This window comes from Zalophus californianus, chromosome 17, assembly GCF_009762305.2.
Source record: "Zalophus californianus isolate mZalCal1 chromosome 17, mZalCal1.pri.v2, whole genome shotgun sequence".
NCBI classification, from domain to species: Eukaryota; Metazoa; Chordata; class Mammalia; order Carnivora; family Otariidae; genus Zalophus; species Zalophus californianus.
This window is the reverse complement of record NC_045611.1, coordinates 14964774-14988283: the sequence shown is the minus strand read 5'-3', so window position 1 is coordinate 14988283 and position 23510 is coordinate 14964774. Positions and strand designations below refer to the sequence as shown.

General features: G+C 44.6%; 1 protein-coding gene across 3 annotated transcripts in view; it reads left to right on the top strand.

The window, feature by feature from the left end:
* ZFHX3 (zinc finger homeobox 3) overlaps positions 1 to 19451 on the top strand; it is a 233148-nt gene extending 213697 nt beyond the window's left edge. For all 3 annotated transcript variants that reach the window (XM_035724976.1, XM_027617570.2, XM_027617571.2), the window contains 3 exons: positions 2778 to 2880; positions 4266 to 9713; positions 13531 to 19451. In XM_035724976.1, the coding sequence (XP_035580869.1) occupies positions 2778 to 2880; positions 4266 to 9713; positions 13531 to 15194 (7215 nt within the window). In that variant the 3' untranslated portion in view covers positions 15195 to 19451. The remainder of the gene's footprint in view (positions 1 to 2777; positions 2881 to 4265; positions 9714 to 13530) is intronic.
* The last annotated feature ends 4059 nt before the right edge of the window (positions 19452 to 23510 follow it).

The following is a 23510-nucleotide window of genomic DNA, read 5'->3' as shown; positions in this document are numbered from 1 at the left end:
TTTGAGCTATCCATCAGATGCTATGGCTAGAATAGTCTGATAGGACTGGAAAACAAGGGGGATGCCAAGGCACGTGTTGAAGGAACTCTGCCTTTGGCCAACTCTCCTTTTCCTCATTGAGCAGAACTCCTCCATGAGCTGTATATTTATGGCTCTTTACAAAACATGAAAAGTTTGAGTGAAAACCTTTGGAAACTAGTAGGAGAGGGAGGAATGGGCTCAGGCATGGGAACTTTAGTGTCTTAGAGCCGCTGTGGGGCCCTCCAGTAGCCTGTGCGGGAAGGAAGCTTCCGTTCTCAACCTCTCTGTTGAGACACATGCACAGATAAACCCCACCAGAATTTCTAGATCCTCAAGATTCCCTTTAGGCATATTCTCCTCTTTGCCTCCTGGGAGTTTCTTGCCATCAGAATTTTATATACCAAACCTCTCCCCCCGATAGAATTTGGGTACACTATAGATGAGAAGATGCAGGTAGATAAAAGTAATTACTTAAACACATATGGGGCAAGACTTACAGGTTTGGAGGCCCAGATTAAGATGCAAAGGAGCATGTGAGGTTGATGATTATATTTCGGGAAGAGTTAATTGATGGAAGGTGAAGGCAGACAAAGAACCTCTGCTTACTGCCTTCTTGAATCCCAATCAGGAATTATGATTAAAGTCGCGGCGAGACAACAGAGGGCTGATGAATTGGTGTCTTTTTTTTTTTCTTTTTTGCCGTCATTCACACTTGATTGACTTCAACCTTTCAAGTGCAAAAGTCTCTCTTTTCCATTATTATTCATAGCCATCTGAGTTTTTCTAATTAAAGTGTATGAAAACAATTACTGATCCGTCGTACTGAGTCTGTTAGAGGGGATGTCTGCCTTACTGTAATGCGTATAAAAAGCCCACAGTTTTCTATAATGATGTGCAGCTGAGGTGTTAGATAATTTTATTCTTTTTTACTCTGTAGGGCTTTTTTTTTATTTTTCATGATTCATTTTTCATAATTCCTAAAGATCCCTGGAAAGGACTGATCCTGCAGCTACAACCAAGAAAGGAGGTGGGGGGGAGTCTTTTTTCCTTTCCCTTTCTCCCCCTCTTGCCCCCAACCTCGTGCTCCCCCTTGGCTGAGGACTATAAATTAATCGGTGACCTTTCACTTCTTGGATTCCCGCTGGACTTCCCAACCATACTGGTCAGAAATGCTTTCTATTAAAAAGAAAATAGATGGAATGAGTTTGGCAATCTCTGCTCCATTCCTAACGATTCATCAACAGCTAGCCTTAACCAGCTGCCGACGAGCTTTGTGTGAGTGTGCAGATGTCTGAGTAGGAATTCTATGTCACGCACATTCACCTGCCGTGCACCTGCTCTTCATAAACATGAGCTTTCTCAGAACCTTTCTCCATAGTGCCTGTTGCTTAATTTTTACCCCTATAAGCATCGCAGTTGCTGATATTATTCTAATTCCCCCAAATGTATTGAGGAGTTAACGTTGTGGTGTTTATGGGGAAAGTTGTCTGGGTTTCCCCTAGCACTGGAGCCTGCCACTGACATTTCTAGGGAACATGTCATCAGCTATTAGGAGCAAGTCCAGGATCTTCAAACCATTAAAAATTAATGGTAATTTATTTAAAATATTTAATTTTGAACAGTAAACTAGGTGTTCCAATCTTTGCACCAGCAAGTACAGGTATTATTGAGATACCTGAGTTTCATGGGAAAATAATTCCTTCAGGTAGGGCTGGAAGCCATGTAGAAAGGTTAGTGGTGTGACTGTAGTTTCTGTTCAGTTCGTTTCTCAGGCTGTCATCAAACAGAGACCATTTCTAATTCATTTTGCAAGATCGTCGCCTACTACTTTTCCACCCTATAGCAGGCAAAGGGATATTACTTCTTTTTAAATGAAGAACCTTTTATCCTGACGTTGAATTTGAGGGCTGCTTATCATGTTAATGTGGGGCAAATGATAACTTCTTCAGACAGACTTCTAGCCAGATGTCAGAGAAGCCTAGAGAAAAATGTCTGAGGATCTGACCTGATCCAGGCTGATTCTGGAATTGCTATATTAGCAAACAGTAGCCATGGTCAAGGTGGGGCTGCCCTGGTATAGAATGCTGTGCACCTCAAGCAAATACTCTAGAAGAAATCCTGGCTGAAGTGAGTCGTAAGAAATGCTGGCTTGCACTTGATCGAGCTTCTAAAGGGTTACAAAATGTTGTTTCCTGGAGAATCTGCCAGTGTGTCTGCGTGTCCTTAGCCTTCTTTGTTCTCCTCTTTTCTTCTCACCCTTTCCTTCACTCTCATTCCCCTCCTCTTCTTGCCTGAATACATTTTGAAAACAGTACTACAATGCTCCCTGCTTCAAGATTACAGTGTACTTTACTAGGTATGATTTAATTAGGGCCCTTATTATGTTTTCAGCAGCTTAAGGTGGGCCTTTCAACTTATCTACCTAATTGGTTGCACAAGAAGTTTCACAGCCCATGACAAAACATTGTCAGTGATCAAAGTCAAAATTCTGCATAAAGGAAAAATATTAATAATAAGATTATTCTTCAAGTGTGCACTGCTAATTATGTCCAGAATGTAACCGTAGAAATACTTTTGACTGATGTGAGCTTTGTCTAATAAACATGAATCTTCAGTGAGCTATGAAAAGTGACACTTCCCGCTTTAAATTGGTGAAGACTAATTTTGCTTATTAAATAATTTTTACACATCTCCCTATTTTGGGTCTCTTTCCTCTCCATTTGACTCTCCTCATTTCTCTGCCTCTTACTCCGCAGGTGACCACCCCTGAGATGGTGATGCCCAGCAGCATGTTCCTCCCAGCAGCTGTTCCAGATCGAGACGGGAACTCCACTTTGGAGGAGGCAGGAAAGCAGCCTGGTTAGTGTCATTCTTGACCCCTAGAAATGGAAACAAAATGAAATATTGGGCCACAATTTTCACTGAGCAGGAGTGCCAGGAATCCTTACAAAGTCCTCCTGAGATGAATGTAACTGATCGAGAGGAGGTGGCACTTTGGTCACCTACTTCATACTCTGGCATGTATTTGTATACCATTCATATGGTTTAAAGTGGAAAGAAAAGGTGAGAACCAGTGGGATTTTGGTGGACCCATGTCCCCTTAGACTATACATTTAGGGAATGAATAACCAGAGACTCAGTCAGTAGACCCATGACTCCCCAATCTCTCAGGACTTAATAATTAGGGACTTTTGGAGCATGTGAGGGATTTCAGAGCACTGGATTAGCTGTCTCTCAAACTTTCCTCTGCACAAAGTTCTTCTTTGAGTCTTCTGGGATTGCCTTAGGACCTTGCATAGAGGTGTACTTAGCACTGGGTGTCATACACAAACAATGAATCATGGAACACTACATCAAAAACTAATGATATACTGTATGATGACTAAGATAATTTTTTAAAAAGGTGCATTTAGAAAGAACATTGTTCTAGACATGTGCTGGTGCCCTGTGGTGGTTCCTAGTTTAGTTAGATGGGTCATTAGACGTCCACTTAGGAGGCTGTACTACATCGTTCACCTTTTGTCAGCAGCTAAGATTTAAGTTGGGAAGACCTCAGCCCCACTACTGCCCCACTTCCCCCCATTGTGATTTTTCCCTATTAGAAGGTAGACAGCTGACTGACTTTAAAAGGGTCAGAGTATGTATGGGTGTGATCCTATCACTGTAGAAAATAATTTTTATGTATTTTAATGGCCACTTGAATGTTCATTTCTTACTGAATAGAGAGGACAGTCAAAAGTAATGTTATAACAAATGAAGCTAAAAAAACATATTCCAAAGTTTCTTATATTACAATGGACAATAGTTCATTCCTTAAATTCCCCACAATTTAGGATATCATTTATTCACATATTTTACAGTTCAGGTTCACGTAAAAGGGAAGTCCAGTCTAAGATCAGTAACATTCAAACCAGTTCTTGAGAAATTCAAGATCCTGAGTCAAGCAACTGAATGGTGTGTAAAGACAGATCCAAGATATGATACAGGCCTATTATGAATGAAACTTTTGTATTTCTTTTTAGTCCCCTCTGTTGATGTGCACTTGCTTTACTATGTACTCTTTGCAGGGGCTGTGTGGAGAGAGTCTGTGTTCCAGTTGGGTGTTTCCCTTACTGTAAGAGTCTGTGTTCACTAGGACTTGCTAGGTAGATAGCTGTGGGTGCCATCCTTGAAACAAAGCCTTCTTTATCACTGGGCTTGGTTTTTTTTTGTTTTGTTTTTTTTGTTTCTTTTTTAAATTACAGAAACCTCAGAGGATCTGGGAAAGAACATCTTGCCCTCTGTAAGCACAGAGCACAGTGGAGATTTGAAACCCTCTTCTGCTGACCCAGGCTCTGTGAGAGAAGATTCAGGCTTCCTATGCTGGAAGAAGGGGTGCAATCAGGTTTTCAAAACTTCTGCCACTCTTCAAACACACTTCAATGAGGTTCATGCCAAGAGGCCTCAGCTGCCTGTGTCAGATCGCCATGTGTACAAGTATCGCTGTAATCAATGCAGCCTGGCTTTCAAGACCATTGAAAAGCTACAGCTCCATTCTCAGTACCATGTGATCAGAGCTGCCACAATGTGCTGTCTTTGTCAGCGTAGTTTCCGAACTTTTCAGGCTCTGAAAAAACACCTTGAGACAAGCCACCTGGAGTTGAGTGAGGCTGACATCCAACAGCTTTATGGTGGCCTTCTGGCCAATGGGGACCTCCTGGCAATGGGAGACCCTACCCTGGCAGAGGACCACACCATAATTGTTGAGGAAGACAAGGAGGAAGAGAGTGACTTAGAAGACAAACAGAGCCCAACGGGCAGTGACTCTGGGTCGGTACAAGAAGACTCAGGCTCAGAGCCAAAGAGAGCTCTACCTTTCAGAAAAGGCCCCAACTTCACCATGGAAAAATTTCTAGACCCTTCTCGCCCTTACAAGTGTACAGTCTGCAAGGAGTCTTTCACTCAAAAGAATATCCTGCTAGTGCACTACAATTCTGTCTCCCACCTGCATAAGTTGAAGAGAGCCCTTCAGGAATCGGCAACTGGTCAGCCAGAACCCACCAGCAGCCCAGACAACAAACCTTTCAAGTGTAACACTTGTAACGTGGCCTATAGCCAGAGTTCCACTTTAGAGATCCACATGCGGTCTGTGTTGCATCAAACTAAGGCCCGAGCAGCCAAGCTGGAGGCTGCAAGTGGCAGTAGCAATGGGACAGGGAACAGCAGCAGTGTCTCCCTGAGCTCCTCCACCCCAAGTCCTGTGAGCACCAGTGCCAGTAACACCTTTACCACCACCAACCCAAACAGTGCTGGCATCACTCCGAGTTCCAGTCTACTGAGCCAAGTGCCCCCTGAAAGTGTAGGGATGCCAGCCCTGGGGAATCCCATCGGTGCCAACATCACTTCCCCTTCAGAGCCCAAGGAGGCCAATCGGAAGAAGCTGGCGGATATGATTGCATCCAGACAGCAGCAGCAGCAGCAGCAGCAGCAGCAGCAGCAGCAAGCACAGACACTAGCCCAGGCCCAGGCTCAAGTTCAAGCTCACCTGCAGCAGGAGCTGCAGCAGCAGGCTGCCCTGATCCAGTCTCAGCTGTTCAACCCCGCCCTGCTTCCTCACTTCCCCATGACCACAGAGACCCTGCTGCAGCTGCAGCAGCAGCAGCATCTCCTCTTCCCCTTCTACATCCCCAGCGCAGAGTTCCAGCTCAACCCTGACGTGAGCTTGCCAGTGACCAGCGGGGCACTGACACTGACGGGGACGGGCCCGGGCCTGCTAGACGATCTGAAGGCTCAGGTTCAGATCCCAACACAGAGCCACCAGCAGATCCTGCAGCAGCAACAGCAAAGCCAGCTCTCTCTGTCCCAGACTCACTCTGCCCTTCTACAACCCAGCCAGCACTCCGAAAAGAAAAACAAATTGGTCATCAAGGAAAAGGAAAAGGAAAAAGAAAGCCAGAGAGAGAGGGACAGTGTCGAGGTGGGAGAGGGCAACCCAGGACCCAAGGAATCGCTGCCAGATGCCTTGAAGGCTAAAGAGAAGAAAGAACTGGCACCAGCAGCTAGTTCTGAGCCTTCCATGCTCCCACCACGCATCGCCTCAGATGCCAGAGGGAACGCCACCAAGGCCCTGCTGGAGAACTTTGGCTTTGAACTGGTCATTCAGTACAACGAAAACAAGCAGAAGGTGCAGAAGAAGAATGGGAAGACTGAGCAGGGAGAGAATTTGGAAAAGCTTGAGTGTGACTCCTGTGGCAAGTTGTTTTCTAACATCTTGATTTTAAAGAGTCATCAAGAGCACGTTCATCAGAACTACTTTCCCTTTAAACAGCTAGAGAGATTTGCTAAACAGTACCGTGAGCAGTACGATAAACTATACCCCCTGAGGCCCCAGACCCCAGAGCCGCCGCCACCACCTCCCCCACCACCTCCTCCGCCCCCTCTTCCTGCAGCACCACCTCAGCCAGCTTCCACGCCAGCCATCCCTGCATCTGCCCCGCCCATCACTTCACCCACAATCGCACCCACCCAGCCATCCATGCCACTCACCCAGCTCTCTATGCCCATGGAGCTGCCCATCTTCTCACCACTGATGATGCAGACGATGCCACTGCAGACCTTGCCGGCTCAGCTGCCCCCTCAGCTTGGACCTGTGGAGCCTCTGCCTGCGGACCTGGCCCAGCTGTACCAGCACCAGCTTAATCCAAGCCTGCTCCAACAGCAGAACAAGAGGCCTCGCACCAGGATCACGGATGACCAGCTCCGGGTCCTGCGGCAATATTTTGACATTAACAACTCCCCCAGTGAAGAACAGATCAAAGAAATGGCAGACAAGTCTGGGTTGCCGCAGAAAGTGATCAAGCACTGGTTCAGAAACACCCTCTTCAAAGAGCGGCAGCGTAACAAGGATTCCCCTTACAACTTTAGCAATCCTCCCATCACCAGCCTGGAGGAGCTCAAGATAGACTCACGGCCCCCTTCGCCAGAACCTCAGAAGCAGGAGTACTGGGGAAGCAAGAGGTCTTCAAGAACAAGGTTTACTGACTATCAGCTGAGGGTCCTACAGGACTTTTTTGATGCCAATGCTTACCCAAAGGATGACGAATTTGAGCAACTCTCTAATTTACTAAACCTTCCAACCCGAGTCATAGTGGTGTGGTTTCAAAATGCCCGACAGAAGGCCAGGAAAAATTACGAGAATCAGGGGGAGGGCAAAGATGGAGAGCGGCGTGAGCTTACAAACGATAGGTATATTCGAACAAGCAACTTGAACTACCAGTGCAAAAAATGTAGCCTGGTGTTTCAGCGCATCTTTGATCTCATCAAGCATCAGAAGAAGCTGTGTTACAAGGATGAGGATGAGGAGGGGCAGGATGACAGCCAAAATGAGGATTCCATGGATGCCATGGAAATCCTGACACCCACCAGCTCCTCCTGCAGCACCCCAATGCCCTCACAGGCTTACAGCGCCCCAGCACCATCAGCCAACACAGCTTCCTCCGCTTTCTTACAGCTCACAGCGGAGCCTGATGAACTGGCCACTTTTAGTTCAAAAACAGAGGCAAGTGATGAGAAACCAAAGCAGGCTGAACCTCCCAGTGCACAGCCAAACCAAACCCAAGAAAAGCAAGGACAACCAAAGGCAGAGCTGCAGCAACAAGACCAGCCCGAGCAGAAGACAAACACAGCCCAGCAAAAGCTCCCACAGCTCACTTCCCCCACTTCGTTACCACAGCCTCCTCCACAAGCACCCCCACCTCAGTGCCCCTTACCCCAGTCAAGCCCCAGTCCTTCTCAGCTCTCCCACCTGCCCCTCAAGCCCCTCCACACGTCAACTCCTCAACAGTTGGCAAACCTACCTCCTCAGCTAATCCCCTACCAGTGTGATCAATGTAAGTTGGCATTTCCATCATTTGAGCACTGGCAGGAGCATCAGCAGCTTCATTTCCTGAGTGCACAGAACCAGTTCATCCACCCCCAGTTTTTGGACAGGTCACTGGATATGCCTTTCATGCTGTTTGACCCTAGTAACCCACTCCTGGCGAGCCAGCTGCTCTCTGGGGCTATACCTCAGATTCCAGCCAGCTCGGCCACTTCTCCTTCAACTCCAACCTCCACAATGAACACTCTGAAGAGGAAGCTGGAGGAAAAGGCCAGTGCAAGCCCTGGAGAAAATGACAGTGGGACAGGAGGAGAAGAACCTCAGCGAGACAAGCGTTTGAGGACAACCATTACACCAGAACAGCTAGAAATTCTGTACCAGAAGTATCTGTTAGACTCCAATCCAACTCGAAAGATGTTGGATCACATCGCACACGAGGTGGGCTTGAAGAAACGTGTGGTCCAAGTCTGGTTTCAGAATACCCGAGCCCGGGAACGGAAAGGACAGTTCCGGGCTGTGGGCCCAGCGCAGGCGCACAGAAGATGCCCTTTTTGCAGAGCACTCTTCAAAGCCAAGACTGCCCTCGAGGCTCATATCCGGTCCCGTCATTGGCATGAGGCCAAGAGAGCTGGCTACAACCTAACTCTGTCTGCAATGCTCTTGGACTGTGATGGGGGACTCCAGATGAAAGGAGATATTTTTGATGGAGCCAGCTTTTCCCACCTACCCCCAAGCAGTAGTGATGGCCAAGGTGTCCCCCTCTCACCTGTGAGTAAAACCATGGACTTGTCTCCCCGAACTCTTCTTAGCCCTTCTTCCATCAAGGTGGAGGGAATTGAAGATTTTGAAAGCCCCTCCATGTCCTCAGTTAATCTGAACTTTGACCAAACTAAGCTGGACAACGACGACTGTTCCTCTGTCAACACAGCAATCACGGATACCACCACCGGAGACGAGGGCAACGCGGATAATGACAGTGCGACGGGAATAGCAACTGAAACCAAATCCTCTTCTGCACCCAATGAAGGGTTGACCAAAGCGGCCATGATGGCAATGTCTGAGTATGAAGATCGGTTGTCGTCTGGTCTGGTCAGCCCAGCCCCAAGCTTTTACAGCAAGGAATACGACAATGAAGGTACAGTGGACTACAGTGAAACCTCGAGCCTTGCAGACCCCTGCTCCCCGAGTCCTGGTGCAAGCGGGTCAGCAGGCAAATCTGGAGACAGTGGGGATCGGCCAGGGCAGAAACGTTTTCGCACTCAAATGACCAATCTGCAGCTGAAAGTCCTCAAGTCATGCTTTAATGACTACAGGACGCCCACCATGCTAGAGTGTGAGGTCCTGGGCAATGATATTGGACTGCCAAAGAGAGTTGTTCAGGTCTGGTTCCAGAATGCCCGGGCAAAAGAAAAGAAGTCCAAGTTAAGCATGGCCAAGCATTTTGGTATAAACCAAACAAGTTACGAGGGGCCGAAAACAGAGTGCACTTTGTGTGGCATCAAGTACAGCGCTCGGTTGTCTGTACGTGACCATATCTTTTCCCAGCAGCATATCTCCAAAGTTAAGGACACCATTGGAAGCCAGTTGGATAAGGAGAAAGAATACTTTGACCCAGCCACAGTACGTCAGTTGATGGCTCAACAAGAGTTGGACCGGATTAAAAAGGCCAACGAGGTCCTCGGACTGGCAGCTCAGCAGCAAGGGATGTTTGACAATGCCCCTCTTCAGGCTCTTAACCTTCCTACAGCATATCCGGCGCTCCAGGGCATTCCTCCTGTGTTGCTCCCCGGCCTCAACAGCCCCTCCTTGCCGGGCTTTACTCCATCCAACACAGGTGGGTTCTGCTCTAGGTGATTCTTACAGCATTAAATAGCTGCCCAAATAGCATTTTGTTCTGTGGCTACCACCCAAATTCTCTGAATGTTGGGCAGATAGGTAGAAGCTTCCCTTTCCAGTTTTCTAACAGCAACAGAACTTCTGGTCCCTTTCACTGAGTCTCCCTAGTGCTGTGGTTCTATCACTTCCCAGTCTCAGGGATGGGACCTCCTGGTTGGAACAGTCTGCTATGAAATTATTCTCTTTGCCCTGTGTTCAGTAACACAACCAGGGTGCGTGCTACAGGGGAGAACTTGAGGGTCCTGGCATCCTAAATCCTGGGTTATTTTCAAGAAAAAGGCTTCTAGCATAGACCCTTCCAGTCAGTCTTTGTGAAATTGCCAATCCCATCTAGATAATTGTTGAAAATAGAAGACATTTGAATATCCTAGCTAATTCTGGATCGTGCTTTATGGAAACTGGTTCAAGAGAACCTAAGTCCTTGTCCTTACCTGTGGTCCCTGTTCCTATTTTTAAGAGAGCTCTTCTGGCAGAACTGCTATCAGGAAGAAGCTCTCATAAATGGATCCTTATTCCTGGGCTTCTTACCTAGCCAGAACAATAGTGGTTATACTAGTTTCATTATAATGAGACTACCTCTGTACTTGAATGCACTGGCCAGGAATCTTGTATTGGGCAATATGGTTCTGAATCTTCAGACAGACAATAAACATTAATGCTCATTTTTAGGAGTCTTCATCACCCCTTCATTTCCCTTCACCCATCTCTCTCTCTTTGCTCCCCCCCAGCCCCCTAATTCAGTCATATATACTTGGTGCTCTTATTTTTCTGTTATTAATAGGGAGTCTGATAATTCTTCCTGTGTCCATCTCTTGTTCCTCCTCTGTCCTCACCTGTCTTCTCTGTAGCCAGCTTTCTTTCCTAAATTGGACCTCTAGGATTCTGTGAAACTTAGGCATAAGTCAGCAAGATTTCCACCCCCCCCGCCCCAGGCCTGCATTGACCAAGTGTACCTTTACCAAAGGAGAGCCCTTCAGAGTGCTTCCTTGCCTGAAAATGGGTCCCTGTTCCCAGGGGTTGAAGTGGTAAAAGCATTAAGATCTGTAAGTCATTGCTTATAGTTGTTGGCAAGTAAGGTCACAGAATTATGCTAAAGCCAACTAGACATAAGCCAAGAATCAAGCTATGGAAGGTGTCTAGGCACTGAATTACCCTTGCAGCCCAGAATCTTGGCAGAAGGGCTTGGGATGGCCCAACATTTCATAATAATGTGAAAAAAATTAGAATGTCTGATCTATTCCCCTTGTTTTACAGATGAGAAAACTGAGGGCCAGAGAGGTCAAGACCATTCAGCAAGCTAGGGTAGGAGCCAGAGCTCCCACCCAGGCCTCCAGGCTCCCAGTGCTATGTGCTCCTTCCACAACACCCAATATGAGCCAGTCAGTCAACAGGTATATGTTTAGTGCTACTCAGGTTCTGACCACTTGAGAGTGGACTCAAGATAGAAAGGTATGCTCTTAATTATTAGAGGCAGCCAGGGTTACCAGTGTGTCCCAGTTACCACCACCTGACTGTACCACAGCTCACAGGAGCACTGGATCTGGAATGGGGGAAGGAACTTGTATTTAGTACGTCAGGTCCAATGGTAAGCTCTTTCCATATGACCTTCCATTTAGTCGCTACAACCATGTATTGTAGAAAGTTGAGGTTCCGTGGAGTCAATGGGTCTAAGGCCACATAGCGGCTGTGTGTTAAACACAATCCATACTGTATCAGTCTGACTCCAGAGGTGCATGACAAGTATCAGGGCGATGAAATGCCTTGCTTGGTTCTAATCTTGCTGATGAGAAAACTGAGGCCACAATTATTCTGAGAATGTATTGAGCTACTATATCAAACATGGTTAGTACAGAGCTTGGTAAATATAGCAAGGATTCTGTAAATGATCCTTACCATTTCTTTCTCTTCTCAAGATACAGAAGTCCGTTTAAGGCCTTCTGACTGGGATCTTTCTCCTGAAAGCCTGATACCACAGAGATGGAGAAATCTCTAGATGTTTTTTCCTTGCCTCGCTGATCTTTTGGCTCCAACCTACAACTTGGAGCAGGCCTGTTGCCCAGATGTAGACAGAAAGAGCCATGTCCTAAGTTGTCGAATTCATAATCCATTCACTCTCCATCTTGTGCATGCCAGTTTAACCAGTGAACCTTTACCGGCTTTTTCTGAATCAGATACTTCTTTCTGGTTTCAGTTCCTTCTGTGCTTTGAGGAAATTGGATGACTTCACCTTAGTGGTCCCTGTCTGCTGTTTTGAGAGAGTAAATTAATGCTGCTGTACAAAACCAAGGGAAGCATCCTCTTGGCTTTCCAAACAATAATGGATATTTTTCTGGGATTGGCACCTTGAGGCAACCTTGTTCTCTTCATCTGAAGTTTGAGGGTTTTTACATGCTGCACCAGTGTAATAAGCCAACATTGTCTTCACCCAGGTCTGGGCTTCTCTGTTTTTTCCTCACAATGACAGTGTCATGTTATAGAACCCCCCCAACCCCAGCTTTCTGGCAGAAGGTGGTCCAGATGAAAATAGTGAGGAGCTATGGGATTTTTTTAGTTTACATTTTGGTGCCCTCTGAAGAGAAGGGATGAATACAGTCCATTGTCTTAAGTGTAGTGAATGGAATGATCTGAGGTCTGCTGCCTGTGAATTCTTCTCAGCATCTCATCATTCAGCAAATCTGGTCTCTCTGTCCCACTTTGCTGTCCTCTACCACCATCACCACCTTGCTAGTCTTAATGCACCTGCCACTGGATGTACCAGGAGTAAGGCTGTCTTCCATCACCCTGGAACAAAAGACTCAAACCAGGAGAGAAATATGGGTATGGGAGGACATTAGGCTCTGGACTGGGTGAAGGCCTTATGGGCAGAGTGTGACTGCAGATAGGGCTGTACCCCATGTGGGCCTGGTGACTTGGTTAAAGACCTTTGCTACCCATAAGTATGAGTAGGTTGCAGTGATGTCTCAGAAAGCAGGGGTACTTTGGGCCATTCCATTTCTGATACTGCTTTTCGCCTCTTGCTGGGGGTGCGTTCTCAAGCAGCTGCAGTCTTTCTGTGTGTCATTCAAATGGGTAGGAAGAGAGAATGCTCATTCTCCAGCAAACTTCAGAATCATCTTCCTAGATGGTTACATTTTTCAACAGATTTGTTAAAACAGATTAGCTGAGCCAAATAACGGGACAGTTTTCCCTGAATGGACTGTTTTTGTTCCCATCGCTCCTCCTCCTCTCTGTCCTCTTAACACATCCATTCAGTTGTAGCGGTGGAGGCCAGAGAGGCACATTTGTTTCTTCACATGGTCTTGGGGCTTGGCCAGGTTTCTTGCATTTTGCCCTCTTCTCCTGTTACCTCTCTCCTCTGCAACTTCTGGTGGGGCCTCTTAGCCACACTATTTCTGTGGAGCTTTGATGAAGGCCTTTGGTTCAAATGTCCCAGCGGGAAACAGCTAGTGGGGGGGAACTGGGCAAAGAACATATGAATTAGTGGGTGTGGCATGTGTGGCAGGAAGGTGTTAGAAGTTGTTTAACTGAAAGGGGAAGTAGGGCAGCTGACCCAGGATTGGGCACTGATTAGAATACAAGGCTGTCCAACCCTGAGCCAGGTGAGACCCCTCTATGGAAAATGGTTTTGAGAGGGTCTTTCAACTTTAAACCTTGAGATCTCAGACTTCATGCCAGTGACAGAAGCAAAACATCTTGAGCTTCAGCCTCACCACCCCAGACTGACCTGTGGTTCTTTCTGTCTTCATTTTTTTCAGCTTTAACGTCTCCTAAACCGAACTTGATGGGTCTGCCCAGCACAACAGTTCCTTCCCCTGGCCTCCCCACATCTGGATTACCAAATAAACCGTCCTCAGCCTCGCTGAGCTCCCCGACCCCAGCACAAGCCACCCTGGCGCTGGCCCCTCAGCAGCCCCCCCAACCCCAGCAGCAGCCACAGGTGCAGCCGCCGCCACCCGCAGCTCAGCCCCCACCCGCGCCACAGCTCCCACCGCAACAGCAGCAACAGCAACGCAAGGACAAAGACAGTGAGAAGGTAAAGGAGAAGGAAAAGGCACACAAAGGGAAAGGGGAGCCTCTCCCTGTCCCCAAGAAGGAGAAAGGAGAGGCCCCCACAGCGGCCACAGCCACGATCTCAGCACCGCTGCCCACCATGGAGTATGCAGTGGACCCTGCACAGCTGCAGGCCCTGCAGGCAGCCTTGACTTCGGACCCCACAGCGTTGCTCACGAGCCAGTTCCTTCCTTACTTTGTACCAGGCTTCTCTCCTTACTATGCCCCCCAGATCCCTGGCGCCCTGCAGAGCGGGTACCTGCAGCCTATGTATGGCATGGAAGGCCTGTTCCCCTACAGCCCTGCGCTGTCGCAGGCCCTGATGGGGCTGTCCCCAGGCTCCCTACTGCAGCAGTACCAGCAATACCAGCAGAGTCTGCAGGAGGCGATCCAGCAGCAGCAGCAGCGGCAACTCCAGCAGCAGCAGCAAAAAGTGCAGCAGCAGCCCAAAGCAAGCCAAACCCCAGTCCCCCAGGGGGCTGCTTCCCCAGACAAAGACCCTGCCAAAGAATCCCCCAAACCAGAAGAGCAGAAGAACGCACCCCGTGAGGTGTCCCCGCTCCTGCCAAAACCCCCCGAAGAGCCAGAAGCAGAAAGCAAAAGTGCGGACTCCCTCTACGACCCCTTCATTGTTCCAAAGGTGCAGTACAAGTTGGTCTGCCGCAAGTGCCAGGCGGGCTTCGGTGACGAGGAGGCGGCGAGGAGCCACCTGAAGTCCCTCTGCTTCTTCGGCCAGTCTGTGGTGAACCTGCAAGAGATGGTGCTTCACGTCCCCACGGGCGGCGGCGGCAGTGGTGGCGGCGGCGGCGGCGGCGGCGGGAGTGGCGGCGGCTCGTACCACTGCCTGGCGTGCGAGAGCGCGCTCTGTGGGGAGGAAGCTCTGAGTCAACATCTCGAGTCGGCCTTGCACAAACACAGAACAATCACGAGAGCAGCAAGAAACGCCAAAGAGCACCCTAGTTTATTACCTCACTCTGCCTGCTTCCCCGATCCTAGCACCGCATCTACCTCGCAGTCTGCCGCTCACTCAAACGACAGCCCCCCTCCCCCGTCGGCCGCCGCCCCCTCCTCGTCCTCCGCTTCCCCCCACGCCTCCAGGAAGTCTTGGCCGCAAGTGGTCTCCCGGGCTTCGGCCGCGAAGCCCCCTTCTTTTCCTCCTCTCTCCTCATCTTCAACGGTTACCTCAAGTTCATGCAGCACCTCAGGGGTTCAGCCCTCGATGCCAACAGACGACTATTCGGAGGAGTCTGACACGGATCTCAGCCAAAAGTCCGACGGACCGGCGAGCCCGGTGGAGGGTCCCAAAGACCCCAGCTGCCCCAAGGACAGTGGTCTGACCAGTGTAGGAACGGACACCTTCAGATTGTAAGCTTTGAAGATGAACAATACAAACAAATGAATTTAAATAAAAAGATTAATAACAAACCAATTTCAAAAATAGACTAACTGCAATTCCAAAGCTTCTAACCAAAAAAAAAAAAAAAAAAAAAAGGAAAAAAAAGAAAAAGCGTGGGTTGTTTTCCCATATACCTATCTATGCCGGTGATTTTACATTCTTGTCTTTTCTTTTTTCTTTTAATATTAAAAAAAAAAAACCTTAACCCTGTTACATTGTGTCCTTTTGAAGGTACTATTGGTCTGGGAAACAGAAGTCCGCAGGGCCTCCCTAATGTCTTTGGAGCTTAAACCCCTTGTATATTTGCCCCTTTTCAATAAACACCCCACGTTGATAGCACAGGAGGAGCCCGGCATGCACTGTATGGGAAAGCAGTCCACCTTGTTACAGTTTTAAATTTCTTGCTATCTTAGCATTCAGATACCAATGGCTTGCTAAAAGAAAAAAAAAGAAATGTAATGTCTTTTTATTCTCAGGTCAATCGCTCACACTTTGTTCTGTTTTCAGAATCATTGTTTTATAATATATTATTTTTTCAGTTTTTTTTTTTTTTGTTCCAGAAAAGATTTTTTGTTTTAATTTAAAAACGGGCAGAAAATATTTGAGAAAAACAATGTGAACTGCTTTAGCTTTCTGGGGATTTAAAGGATAGCTTTTCTGCTGAAGCCAATTTCAAGGGGAAAAGTTAAGCACTCCCACTTTCAGAAAAAAAAAAAAAAAAACCCACACACAGAGTGTTGAGGACTTGTAGCTTAAAAAAATAAGTTTTAAAAACTGACTTTCTGTATTTATGATAGATATGACCATTTTTGGTGTTGAGTAGATTGTTGCATTGGAAATGAACTGAAGCAGTATGGTAGATTTAAAAGGAAAAAAAAAAAAACCTTTTGTGTACATTTAGCTTTTTGTATGGTCCAGCTGACAGCTCCTCATTTGATGTTGTCTTGTTCATTCCTAGCAGATAGATTGCAATCCGTTGATTCGCCTAAGCTTTTCTCCCTTTGTCCCTTAATTCCACTTTCTCTTTCCTCCTCCCACCCTATAATCTCCCACTTAAGGTAGCTGCCTTCATTTCTTAGAGGGTAGCTGCAGAATTATTTTATAAAACTAAAGAAAGAATTTCAAAAGGTTCTAGGGGTCATTAGGATCCTCACAGATTATTTTTGGTTGGGGAGTTAAAACTTTTTAAAGGCATATAATTCTAGTTACCGATGTCTGTGAGCCTTGTGCCATTTATTTTTTATTTATCCTTCCTTTAGCTTTTCTTTTTATCCTTTCTTTTCCTCCTCCTTTGGTAGATGCTTCAAATATTCTTTTCCTAAACTAAAGCATTTGTTTCAGTTTGTGGAATTGGGCTGTGTGCTTTTCTTTCTAAAAAAGTTTTTGGTTAGGGGTTTTGTTTTTGTTTTCTTTCCTCTCAGAAAAAGAAATTTCATGCTTTAAATAAAATCCAAAGACACACCCTTTCACTGCTGATGCAGAAAAAAGGGAAAGGGTTCTTGTTACTTGAGAATTTGTTTCTGATTTAAACAAACAAGACTTAGTTTAATAAAAGAAAGAGTAAAACAAAAGATTCCCAGGTTGTTATGTGCTTCTTCTGCAAGCAGAGAGGCAACTGTTAATGACAATTCCATATACCAAAAGACACATTTTTTACTTCAAAGTTTTGTCCTTGTGTTAGGCAGTCTGAGCGGCGAGTGATCCCGAGTGCAGCCAACAAAGAAGCAGATAGCAGTGTACAGAGAGCAAAAAGGAACCGTATGTGAGGCACTTGTATTTATGTTAATATCTGTATTCCTGTAACACATAACACAACGCAACATACACCCTTTCTCATCTTAAAACAACGGTCTGAACTTTGAAAGGAAAACTTTGTGCTGCTAAAATGTAGATTTTGGAGACAAATAGATGCTTTGCTTTCACTTTCATAGCCAAACATCAACAGAAACAATCTCCCCTTGCCCCAAAAGTGTGAAATCCTTCTCCCCTTCGTTCTCTTCCTTATGTTTCAAAAGGGAACTTTGAAGACTGTGAATGCAGGTTCCATTGGTCATCTTTCGGGCTTCTTTCCCCAGTGCTGAAGCCACTCAACGACTTTGCAAAAGACTGGAGCATTCCAAGATCTGAAAATGGATTTTTTTTTCCTCTTTTTTTAGCCGGGACTGTTTTATTTTTATGAATTTCTTTTTGGTTTAATGAAAGAGTAGATCCTGAACTGTTGTATATATTTCTAACTAGGCTGATGCACAGTGCAAATTCCTTTTTTTTAAATTTTTTAAGTAGAAATACTAAAGAGTACCATCTAACTATTCATACCAGTATCCAGTTGTAGCATAAGGTGTCAAAAACAAGTACACAAAAACATTTGCTGTTTTAACAAGCTATTTCTTTTAACAAGAATTCTTGTATTTCTCCCTGTGTTTGAGATGAACATTTTTAAATTTTAAAGTTGTACAGTTTTTTGTTTTCCATTTTATCTTGTTTGTAACTCTATGAAATATATATATATATTTTTTGCCATTTAACTGTTGTATGTTACTCTGTGTCTGTATCATATAGAAAAAAAATTGTTTTTGTTTTTGGTTCTCTATGTGATACCAATTAACAATTTAACACTAGCTTTACCTGTCAAATTCTGCTAGGTTTTTTCTGAAAACTTTGTTTTTAAAAATGATATTGTTTGGTAATAGTGCAATTTCTATCCCTTTCCCTCCCCCCTCAACTTTAAGTTCATTTCCTTGTAATTTTGCCACCCCCTCCACAATGGTGTTTTGTTTATTTGTTTTGAGCTACTATGCCATCCTCCCTCTGTGAGGCAGAGTGACTGTCAGTGTTTTGTTATGCCATGCCTTGACCTGTGGGTGTATTTGGCAACAGCAAGGTGGTTGGGTAGATTGGCTAAGCATGCTTCCACCCACCAGTGTTTCTCAGAGGGGTTATGTGATTGTTTCATCCTGGAGTGGGTTGCACATTTGATGCTTTCCTCTACAACTCTACCACCCACATATATGTTCATTCAAAAAAGAAAAAAAGAATTCTCAGCATTAACTCAGAAGTAGCAAAGCAGTCAGTGATGGTGACAATTAGAGGTCAAATATGAGCTAGTTAGATGTTTGTGGGTTGACATCCACTATGGCTGTGACTGGTATCATTTACAAAGCACGAATTCACTACAATGCTCAACTGTTTAGATTGGTCTCACCAGGCGAATTTAACTCCTGTTGCATAGTACGTAGCCGAATAGGCTATCTCAACTCACTTTTTAAATTAGTTCTTCACCTCTATTGACACTTCATATTTTGGTTGGTTGGTTGGTTGGTTGGTTGGTTGTTTTTTTCAAATACTCCAAAGAGTGGGTTGGCGCTTGACACCATTCAGTCATGGCACCACATGAACCCACCGAATGGAACTTATTTCAAGCATCCTTCCTCCATCCTTCCAAAAAGAAACTTAAGGAAACACACACACACACACACACACGGAAAAGTTTAATAAATCTAGGAAGTTTTTTTTTTTAATTAAAAGCTATTTAAAGAGATGAATGTGGCCAAAGTTTTACATGATTGAAAATAAAGTAAAACAGACGGCATGTGTTTAAACCTGAGTTTATCAGGCATGGCAGGAAGTTGCAGGAGAGAGAGGCAGTGACCCAAGCCAGTGCACTTGATATTCATGGACATATATTTTTTTTAAATAAATTAAATTAAAACATTTTAAATAGAAGCATAAATTGAGTTGGTTGTTTGTTGGCGCTGAGATACTGCCCACTGTGAAACAAAGCTTTGACTAGTTTTTTTTGTTTGTTTACTTTCTTGGGGGGGAGGGGGGCAAGTTTGGGTAGGAAAGAAAGCATAAATGAACGTGACCCTGAGGTGAAGAGGTATATGAACAGCCTTTGCAATGTACAAAAAAACAAAAAACAAAAAAAAAAACAAAAAAAAAAATAGAGCAAGTGAAACCAAAAATGTTCTTGGTGTTTTTCTATAATGTAGTCTTGTTAGCTTTTTTTGTTACTGTAACAATGCTGATCTCGAACTGTACCAAAATACATGGAGACTAACAAACAGAACCACATGGAACTTTCAAACTGAAAAAAAAAATTTGTCACAAAAACTTTGTTGTCATAGTTAAGTTGATTGTAGATGGTAATTGAATATACTCCTTTGAAAATATTTCATCAAGTATGTTTCCTGCTCATTGTGATACATTAAAAAAATATGAGCAAAAGTTCTTGTCCTATGCCCTCAGATTTTGTGTGTGTGCATGTATGAGAGAGAAAGAGATTGATACTGGCAAAGTGTAAATTTGAACAGTATCTTGAGGTTGCATGTACTTATTCCAAGGTACATAGCTCTTTAGTATTTCTAAGTGTCCTTGTACTTCCTATCTCTCTCCTGGCATTCATGAAAGTGCAGCAAGTTTTGGCATGAAAGTGCCGCAAGTTTTGGCTGTGGTGCTGACTAGCTTATTTCATTGAGAAGGGTAAGTCTGAGAGCTTGGGTAATACTTGACCCTCGAGAGCCTTAATAGTACCTGTATTTTTTTTTTTTCTTCAAATGTTTCTATGAGAATTGTGGACACTTGGCACAACCATGAGCAAGTAAGTTTTGCTGATGGCTGGAAGAGAGGTAAGTTAAACTTTTCTGAGGTGGGAATTGGATCCACTGTTTATGACAGAAGGATATGAAAGGTAAGTTGAATTAAGTGGGGGATTCACTACATTTACCTTTCCTATCAAAGGACTTTTCTAAACGCCTTTTAGAGCAGAATTTGAGATAAGAACAGTCTGCAAAACAGTAATAGCGCTAGTCATTCCTACATACAAGAGTCTTCTTATAAAAAAACTCTCTTACAGCACAAAACGCCTGAAAGTCATTAATAAGGAGTATATCCAAGATCAGGCCCAAAGGCCTTCCATTCATTCATCTTTAATTTAGAGCCACAGCTGATAATTTACAAAACTCTAGTAGCTGGGCTTGGACAGCATTGGAGGCTGTGTTTTGCAAGGTCTGTGGCATCTGCCCTTGGCCAACAGGGGTCTTTTCTACCCCAGGAGTTAAGCTATGAAATCATCCTCTATTGGCTCTGACAGCCATTGTCAACCAAGTCTTTTTTCTTAGTTCCTGGAGCAGGCATTCAAGAAGAGGCAGTGACCCTATTAGCTAAAAATTTCAAAGAGTTCTACAACTGGCACAGGCATTGCTAGTGCTTAGAAAGGAAAAGTTGGTGCCCTTGCCAATGCTAGAACCTCTGTGCCAAACAAGTAGTATCCCTAATACTATCCCTGATAAAACCCTGATCTTTCCCCAGGCATTGTACCTTTCTTTTGGGTGTTCCCATAGGAGCACATGGCTTCTATGTCAGTATGTTTTCTTGGCACACAGTTATGTCACTGATCTTTCTTCTAACCCCACGAAAAGGTACAGGATGATAAAAATTGTTCAGACCCAAAGCCACGTCTGCCTTTCTAAGCTATAATTATTTTAGGATCTGGCAGGATCACATTGAAACATTTTAAATGGAACTATTTTGCAGAGGGGTTTTGCTGCCTCAGCTCTTTCAAGGAAAGTGACTACAACTCAAATGCTTCTAAAGATAAATTTTTAACAAGGAAATAAGACCAAACCTCAGTGGTGGTTGAGCCCTTTGTATCAGAAAATCTCTAAGCACCTGAATTACACTGAAAGAGGGTTGGGCAAGGGACTCTGTTACTAGAAAAGCTTTTTCTTAAGGGAAAAGAAGGCTTCCAATCTGGCTTCAATATCATGCTCATGTGGATATTAATCTCCTTGGAATTAATAGTTTTTCTCCCTTGGAAAATGTGAAACGGCAACATCTTAAAATGGCTGATATGTGTTAGGTAGCTGTTTCTAATTTTGCTTTAAAGAAATGTCTGTAGTGCCTAGCTCCTGTTATAGACTAATGACCTTCCAAATCTCACTTTTAACAAGTTTAGACTTTAAGTTACAAGAGCACAAGCAGTTTAAGAGTCAAGTTGAAGGATGAGAAGTTTGCACCTGCCGCTCTGCTCTGCAGCCTTAATTACAGCAGGACACATGTGCTCACTCAGTCTCTGTACATTACTGCTGGGGGTGGACCAGCAAGGGCTCTGGCAAAACTTGTAAAGAAATTAGTGCTCTCAAGGCCATTAAGTAGAGGCAGCTTTCCATTATTTTTTACTTCACAGCAAAGGTGGGTATTTCCTTTCCTTCTTTCCATCCTTCCTTCTTCCCTCCCTTCCTCTTTCATCCTTTTTTAAATTAAAGGCATGTGTTTTTAAGATGTCTTAGCCAATTAGTTTAGATTCCTCTCAGTCTATCTTCTTGAGTTTTTAAATTATAGGTGCAAAAATAAATTTGTTCTTGATCCTTTATGACTGCTTCATTTCTTATCCTATATGGAACAAAGAGACTATGTAATCCAATTTATGAATCCCTTAACATGGGAATAAGAACTTTCAGATGAACAGTTTTACTCTGGGGCCAAGATTCTTCAGGCTAAGAAATGAGTACAAAGAAGCAGCTGAGAGTAGCAACTAAGGAAGGCATCAGTAAATATTCTCTGCCTCCGTGTAATGCCAAATACTTTTTTTTTTTTTCAGATTTTATTTGACAGACACAGCAAGAGAGGGAACACAAGCAGGGGGAGTGGGAGAGGGAGAAGCAGGCTTCCCGCTGAGCAGGGAGCCCGATGCAGGGCTCGATCCCAGGACCCTGGAATCATGACCTGAGCCGAAAGTAGATGCTTAACGACTGAGCCACCCAAGTGCCCCCAAATACTTCTTTTTGACCTTTGCTCTTCCTTGTCTTCCCATTCTCCATACACTACTCTTTCTTAAGCTTCCTTACATGTTGCTGCTGTCTTTTAGACTTCCTCTGTAATACCTTATATTTGCGTAACATTTGAAAAGTACTTTTGTAAAATTATTTCTTGCTTGTTCCTTAAAATGATTTACAAGGTAAGCAAAGTGGGTGACATCCCAGGCATTCAGGAGAGGGAGGTAATGAGCAAGGGGAAAAGGCACTAACCATGTGTTTATCCTTTGTCCAGTGCTCCTTCTTCCCCCCCACACTCCCCAACTTCCTGAGAGATGCTAAGGAAGAGTGGTTGAGAGTATGGGCTCAGGAATCAGACTAATGGTGTTCATTCTGGCTCCAGCACTGTGACCTTGATTGTGTTATTTATTCCCACTGTAAAATGAGGATAATGGTACCTGCTTCACAGGGTTGGTGCAGAGATTAAACGATAGATGCAAAAATGTTTTGAACACTGCCTGGTACATACTGAGTAATAAATATCTGTTGCTAATATTTTTGTCAGTTTTAACTCTCCAAGTCTCTCTTATTGTAGGTCCCTTGGGACTGCAGCTAAGTCTTGCTTTAATTCCAGAGGGTTTGGTGGCTGCAATTGTATAAATCAGTACCATCAAGCCTCTGTCTTATGTTTATATCTGATGCTTCCCTATCCATACATACCTCAGAGGATCCAGAGGCCCCTCAGGGAGGTTCTGCTCAGAACTGTATAGGAATACAGTACAGGAGCTTGCATTTCAGTCTCTCGGTGCCCCATTTCTAGTGATTAATTTGGTCAGAAGAAAGAATGGCTTTAATTTGCTTTTGTTTGCAAAAGTAGACATAGTCCTTCTTTATCATCCCTTGACAGGTGAGCAGCATAAATGTCTGGGGTTACAGAAAAGAGAAAAAGGAATAAGTTGGGACAATTTGCCCACTGCCACGGCCTGTTTTGAGGTGGTTCAGATACACAGCTTAGGAGCTGTAGCATCTAAAATGAGACTGTGAGAGTGAATGAACTGTATGTGAGACAAAACTGAAAGAAGAATACACACAAGGGAATGTAGCAAGAGGATCTTTCCACCCCCAAACACAGGAAGAGTTTTAAAAATACTATTATTCTAGTAACCAACAAAATAAACATCTGGGAGAGGCATGGGAACAAGTGGAAAAAAAAGGAGCACAGAGAAAAGGTTTGAATAGAATGTTTCCATGATAGCCTCTGCATATAAGAACTCATCAGCGATACAGGCTTTAGACAGCTATAATTCCATCTGTGAACTTTATCCATTTTTAAAACAGTGATGGTACTGGAAATAAGAGTACAGACCCTGGTATGAGAGGACTAGTAAAAGCTACGGAGGATGACTGGTGGGTGATTTTTCCTTTTCTCTGAGGATAATAACCTTTAAATGTAGTTTGACATATTACCTATAGTTAGGATTTCATCAGAAGGTGTCTGCATTTGATTTGTTACATGGTTCTAAGCTTGACAGTG